The 7,690-nt window shown below is 27.8% G+C and overlaps 1 protein-coding gene across 6 annotated transcripts in view; it reads right to left on the bottom strand.

Moving 5' to 3' along the window:
* LOC106876426 (uncharacterized) overlaps nt 1-7,690 on the bottom strand; it is a 1,308,965-nt gene that overhangs the window by 172,208 nt on the left and 1,129,067 nt on the right. For 5 of the 6 annotated variants that reach the window (XM_052967877.1, XM_052967880.1, XM_052967881.1 and 2 more), the window contains one exon: nt 6,020-6,301. The exons of the other annotated variant lie outside the window; for it this stretch is intronic. In XM_052967877.1, coding sequence (XP_052823837.1) covers nt 6,020-6,301 — 282 coding nt within the window. The remainder of the gene's footprint in view (nt 1-6,019; nt 6,302-7,690) is intronic. 6 annotated transcript variants of the gene reach the window in all.

Genomic DNA, 7,690 nt, shown 5'->3' with positions numbered 1-7,690 from the left:
TATATATATATATATATATATATGTATATATATATATACTCCCTTTACATATATGATGCAAATGAAGCACAAAAGGTGTGCAATAGAGCAGAAAAATTCATGTCTTTAGGACGACATTGATTAGTAATGGAATTGAGAAAAAGGTTAAGTTTAAATAGAAAAACAACAATAAAATGCAGAAGTGGGAGGTGAAACATTGACAACCTTGTGTAAAGTTATGCAATGTCTCAATCAACTACATATCAAAAGTATACACTCAGAGAAACTGAAATGACCACAAGAATAGGTGCATGCTGGGTAGCATTTCTTACTGTACATCCCTTGTTTTGATTTGTGGACATGTCAATGTGAGAAAAAAAATTCTGATAACAAGCCTGGGGAAAGTATTTTGGGGGATATTGATTACTTCAATTAAGATTGCAATAGTAAATTATTTCCTAAGTGATATATTTCAAAGAATGCGAAAATCAAACTACTTCACTTGAAAGGTCATCGATAAAGTTATAGAAATGAATAATCTATCAAAAACAGTAGCAAAAGCCGTACCACTTAAATGGCTATAAATTTTATCCATCTTGAGAGAAATGAATCTGACTACTTAAAATATCTGAAACAACAAGTCTAAGAAATCCTCAGATAGATGCGCCTTTCTTACCAAAGATAATCAAATTGGAAAAATTAAGTCACTTAAATCATTACACAAGCAATTTATGTACTAAAATTCTACACCTAAAATCAATTTTAATTAACTTCATACTAGAATGCTTAATCAGTGACCTAAAGTTCTCTGCTACTGAATCCTGCAGAAGTCATGAGCAGTTGGAATTAAGCATATAACAGTTTGTTTTTTTTCTTTCCAATGTGTTTATATTCACTTCATTAAGCTAATAAGTTTTGAAAATTTATATTTCTATAAACTGATGATGCAGTTATCTTGTGGTTATATATTTTCTCAAAGCTGTATAGGAGGTTAAAGAATGTACATTGACCCAAAACTGATTCTAATTCATAATACCCGAAGATATAACAATTTTTCTGAATGGGTCTGAATATTATTACATAAACCTCAGCTTTCCTATGAACTTAGCAATTAATAGAAATGAATCTGAGCCAAAGTATCTATTGCTTATCAGATAGATGGCAACAAGTAAAATTATTGATAACCAGCTACCATTTAGTTCATAACAAAGATATATTTTTCTAGTATAAATAACATTTTTGACAGTCTGGTGTTTATACATTCACTGCACTGTTTGTTTGTAGTTTCACTCTAAGATTATTGACTGCACACTAGGTAAAGCATAGAGTCTATCAGAACTTGAATCAGGCACACTAAAACACCAAGCTTGGTCTGCTACCTTTCAGTAAGATTTTCTGATTAAAAAACAGCAAAAATATTCTAATTCTATCCTGTAATGACTTTCAGTCTTAATAAGCATCTTTTATAACATTTACTGAAATCCAAATAATTAATATATCATCTTTAGTTCTTAAATTCTCCAAAAATCATAATACTGATATTGATTATAAAGTTAAAAACCAAATCAGTGAATGTCAAGTAAAAAGTTAACGCAAATTTCAATTAACTTCAATGCAGTAACATTGAATATCATATAATATGTCATGTTTCATATATGTTAATTTAGCTTTGCTTTGCTATTGAAACAAAGACAACCAAACACTAAAGAAAAAAGCAACTAAAATCAATGCAAAGATTCAACACAAAGTTGGATCTATGTTCAGTCATCTGGGTATATAACATAAATTGTGATTTAGAAGTATGATAATTTAATGTTTTCATATTATGTCTGTATTTGGTATCCACAGACAGAAAATTAAACATTCACAAATTCCATCCACCCCATAAATGAGTACAAAGGAAGAAATATGTAGCTCACTGAGGTAAGAAGTGCGAGCACTACATATCTGGAAAGAATTTTGTCAACTTAGACTGTTAAAATAACTATTGCGTGGCAACATTAACTGTTGAACATCTCATAGTTCCTATCACCATTTCTATATCAAATGTGACTGCATCTCTAAATACATAATAGGAGAGGCCACTACATTTTATGTACATCAGATTACGTATAAATTTGATATTTACTGAAAAGCATTAAATAGAAAAGTGCATCATATTTTCATCAAGAAAATATGTAAAAAAAAAAAAAAAGAAAACTCAATAAAAAATAAACAAAAGGGAAGGAAAAATTCTTAAAAGCTAACGAGAGGGACTTGATTGTTGACATTTTCTCTATAGCCAACTTGGAAATATAGCCAAGATTTTGTGTTATCAGGAATTTTAGACATTACAGTCCACATGTGATGTGGTTCCAAATTCTTTGAGGGTATGCTTCTCATAATATGAAGTGTGTCCACTAGAATTTACATTTTGTTGTTATTTTTTTATAAGATTAAAGTTGTTTCAACGGGAGCCAAAGAGAAAACAGTAATTATTCAAAGAAGCTGAAACGTTTCCCTGGTCAGCCATTTCTAAAGTGGCAAAACTGTAAAAGAGCTTGTTGTCTTGGAATCTCATTTCAATGTACATTTATATATATATATTCATTCAGATATACATTGCATTGTTTAGTTTAAGGATTTATTTGATATTTCTTTATATATTTTTTCCTAAGAATATAACCCAAAGGTTTCAACATAGTTGGAAAAAGAATGAGCTTGAAATGAGGTTCTCTCACAATTATTAGTTTAACCATACTAACTCTTTAAACCAAGTAACCCACTCTGATCAATATTAAATTAACGATCTCTAGGGAGTTTACTGTTAATTCAACTATATACTTATTTAATATCTCTTAAGAAATCTTTGTTTCAATAACATTAATTTAAATTAGAAAAAGCTATATTTACCTAAAACTTAGCTTTTTGTTACTTTCCCTCAATGTCTTGGTAGTGAGACACAACTGAGATGTGATTATTGGATAGTATGTAAATATCGAATCTGTCATTTTCCCATTATTTTTCACTTTAGAGAAAGAGTTAGGAATGGTCAATCTTATATAAATCTAATCATTTTCCCTACATACTTATTTTAGACTCAATAATATCGGAAAGCTAAAAGAATAAGAGCTCATAAGCATTAAATTTAAAACTGTCTAGTAAACCTACCCCATAAATCAAAGTGTGTGTGGTTGTATGAAGAATTTATATGCTAAATGTAAATCATTATTATTCGACCAATTAAGTTTGTGGTGCTGCCAAAAAATTTAAACACTAAGGCTTCTGAAGTTGCTAAATTAATAAAACTGCAAAGCACTTTTCAATGATCAGTGACACCTCACTTTCAAGCAATCAATATGGCACATTTCTGACATTTATAGCACACACGCACACTTCGTGTGTGTGTGTGTTAAATGTATTCTAATATGCACCACAATGCAGAAGGTAAGTTTTGAAAAGTTCACAAATCAGTTTTGAGTCTGAAACTGAGATTATATTTTAATTACATTGCTCATGCCATAATAAAAGCATGAACAATACAATTCCTTTTTCTACCAATGCAGCTAACTGTGTCTAACTCTTTAATTCCATAAGCAATAAGATTACTTAATGAACCCAACTAAAAATACACTGGCAAATTCAGAGCAAGCTATCTCTTACAGAAATATGAATTTTAAAAAGAAATGCAATGTACTATTATCATATAGAGAATATCATAAACTTGTTCAGTTAAAGAAAATATTAATGGAATTATATCTTCAAAATAACTATATGACTTCTATGTAAATGGTTATCTTAAGTGCAACATAAAAATGAACACAAACACTTGTGTGAGGTTGAACAACATACTTGTAATATACCACAGGTTTGGTATATGACAGCTATATGGCTTTACTTCCATAAGTTATGTTGTACTTTTAAATATATAATTTGTAGCTATCAGTTGGCACACACATATATATATTGTGTATGTGTGCATGCATGCATGTACATATAAGTAAATATATGTATATGTGTGTTAATTTATTTTTCATCCATAAAAACTGTAACTAGTTTTAAAAATATACCTAAACATTATCATTCCATAGCTACTGAAGGATTTAAGTAGCATACAAGTTCTAGCAAGAAGTTGTTCAATGAAGAAGTTATTTTACTATAACTCTAAATTCTTAATCATTTTAAAAATTAACACAGTGTATTTCAACAGAAATATGATTGTGAAAGAGTTATTGCATTGATTTTAGAAAGGAATGCAATAATATCTGAATTATAAATGCATGATACAGAAGAATTTAAACCATCATCCATCTTTTTTTCACTTTATCCTATGAAACAAATAACTCTAACAGTCAATGATAGCAAACTGTATAGCTGTCTTATTTTTTCTATCATAAGATTGGTTAAACAAAACTGGACACAACCAATAAGCTGCTTCTCACCTCCTTTGCTTAATTTCAGTTGGATAAGTTAGGTTAAGGCTTTTGAAATTTCAAAGCTTATATAAAGTGATGATATATATTTTGCTGAGAAACTGGTGCAAATATATATAACATTAACCAATTTCCATAATCCAGAATAGTCTATTTAATAGAGAAGACTGAATTTATAATCCTTTGGAAGAGGAGAGGACTAATTCCATTTCAGATATTTACAAATAACCACATGTAGCAATGAAGGTACACTGGCAAAATAATGTTCATACAAATACACTAGCTATCTTATGCAATATCAAAACAATCAGCCGAAATTGCATTCATAGAGATAATTGATTCTGCTGGTGAATTTCTAATTCCACATATCTGTACACAACACAACCCATTGAGTTCTATATTAATCTTTGGATCAAGTTCATCAATAATATGTGTGTTTGTGTTTACACTAATGTGATGTGCATAAGAACACACATTATCTCTATCTCTTTAATTCCTTTAATATAGTAATAGTGCATGAATGAGTAAATGCAACTGAAATCATGTAAACATGTAAGTCAATAACTAATTACGTATCAATTATTAGTTTGACATTAGTTCAAAGTAACTAGCTTATAGAAATTAAAGAATTAACAAGCTTCATGAAAAAATTACATCTCTAAAAACTATATCCTCTTTAAAATTACAGTAATTATTTAAAATCTAATTTTACTACATTTTTGTAAGCATTAAACTTCTATCCATGTTACACAGAGTGTCTTAGAGAATTCAAGAAGTAATTAAATGTACAATACTTAGTCTATCAAAATTTCAATTCTTTCATTTCTATCATTTACGTTAATATATTTAAACATTTTTTAAAAACTATGTAAAATGCTTTTTAAGCATTATGTCATAAAAAAATAATCTTCCAAATCAACACAATTTAAAGTTCAAAAACACCAAAATAATATTTAATGCGTTTTAGGAATAGGAAAATATAACTATTGTAAATTACCCAATTCCCCTTTAACGAAGAAGAAAAAAAAAACCCCCAGTTTTTTCTAAAGACTATATTCATTAATTGCAGTAGGATTTATACAAAGATCTTTAGTGAGAGTTTGAAATGTGTGATAACAAGTCCTTTTACAGTAAAATTTCAACCAATTTAGAACATTAAAGGAGTGTTTCAGCCTTTTTAATACCACTTAGTTTTGTCTTTCTCATTCCGTTAAATGAAGGTAAACTTCACTGTAATAAATATGTATAGATATATACATATACATGCTATGTACATGCACAGAGATATATATATATATATATACATATATACAAAAATATATATATATGTATATATGCATACATACATATATATATGTATATATATATACATATACACACACACACATACATACATATATACATTTGTGTGTATATATATATATATATATATATATAAATATATATATATATATATGTATAAGTACATATATGTATATATATGTATTCATAAGTAAACACATACATAATTACATATGTGTATGCATATGACTATATATATGTGTGTGTGTATGTGCTTTAGCAAAGTTTTTGTTGGGCTGTGTTATTGCTAATATGAAGGGTGAGGCTACTCGCCAGTAAATACCCACCTCTGACAATAACCTGAACAAGCAGCGAAGAAGGCCCTCGGCCTAAAGAGCTACTTGCTTGACAGCTGTAGCTGCCAGCATCCGAGTTCTGTACGCGGGAAACGACCACAGTCCCATTGGCCAGCAGTTGAAGTCTGTCGGAGTTAAACTGCAGTGTGCGACCATTTTTGGTCCACTGTGTTTTGATGATGGGAGGGTTGGCGTCGACGTTGCAGACCAAGGACTGCTGATGTCCGAGAGCCCAGTAGATGCGGTGGAGCATTTTCAGCATCTTAGGCAGATCTGGGGGAGGAACATAATATGATTAGCATTATCTGTCTGATTGTGTAATGATTGCAACCGATATAGTATCAGAGATAATTTGAGATATTATCATTTAAAATTATTTCTTTTTACCTATTTTATTTTGTTTTCTCTTAAGGTTTGGGAAAGTATATTTACGTATCTTATAATTTGAGGAAAGAAGGGGAATCAAAAACTCTTCTTAGAAAAGTAATATTATTACAAATTTCTAATATAGTGGGGAAAAATAATAATGCTTAAAACAATTTCAAAAATATTTCTATTAAAACATTATTGTTAGAGACAAAGTGTAACAAACAGAATTATAACAATTTAATAATTTCCAGCAGATAATTGAAATACTTCAGAAATTTTGCTACACTAGAGTTACATAAATACACTAGAATTTAGTATTTTAATTATATATACATACATACATATATATATACATATACATATATATATATATATATATATATATATATATATATATATATATATATATATATATATATATATATATATATATATATATATATATACATATGTCTTTATATGTTTTCATATATAAAGATATCTAAACAGAAATATATCTACATATATAAAATACACATATATATGCATATACAAACATATACATACACAGACATGTATGTGTGCATGTGTATGCACATGTGTGTGTGCATATATATATATACATGTGTGTGCATGTATACATACATACATATATATATATATGCATTCTTGTAAATTATAATAGTTTATAATTAGTTAAATTATACATTTAAAACAGGCAATGAAATATAATATTTTTAGATAGGGCTTTTATTATAAATACATTTATTTCCTTAATCTGAAACTAAGTTTTTTGTCATGTTAATTTAGATTTAGAATCAAATAACAAAAAATGAGAAACAGACTAAGTTGAGGAATTTTAAAATTTAGTTAATTATTTGTTAATTTCTTATATTTTTTCATCTAAGAATGTGTTTTAATATTTTAATAAATGAAAATATTTTGTATTATACTAGTGATTATAATTCAGAATAATAATAGATAATCCATAATAACAAAAATATTTACTTATGGACTAGGATGGATGTATTATTATACAGCACTGTGATAGTGTAGCGAACACTGAACATTCAAAAAAAATTCACACAATTGTTTTGCCAAAACATAAAAAATAAATAACAAAAATGAAACAATAAAAGAATAGTAAAAGAAAAGGAAGTTTATCAGATACCTGTTTATAAAATAATAATAATAATAATAATAATAATAATAATAATAATAATAATAATAATAATAATAATAATAATAACAACAACACCATCTTTTTGGTGTTTTTACTTTTTAATTTAAAACTAATCAAAATACAGTTTAACA

The sequence above is a fragment of the Octopus bimaculoides genome, chromosome 5 (genome assembly GCF_001194135.2).
Source record: "Octopus bimaculoides isolate UCB-OBI-ISO-001 chromosome 5, ASM119413v2, whole genome shotgun sequence".
NCBI lineage: Eukaryota > Metazoa > Mollusca > Cephalopoda > Octopoda > Octopodidae > Octopus > Octopus bimaculoides.
Note: the sequence above shows the minus strand (reverse complement) of the source record. Positions and strands in the feature narration are given on the sequence as shown.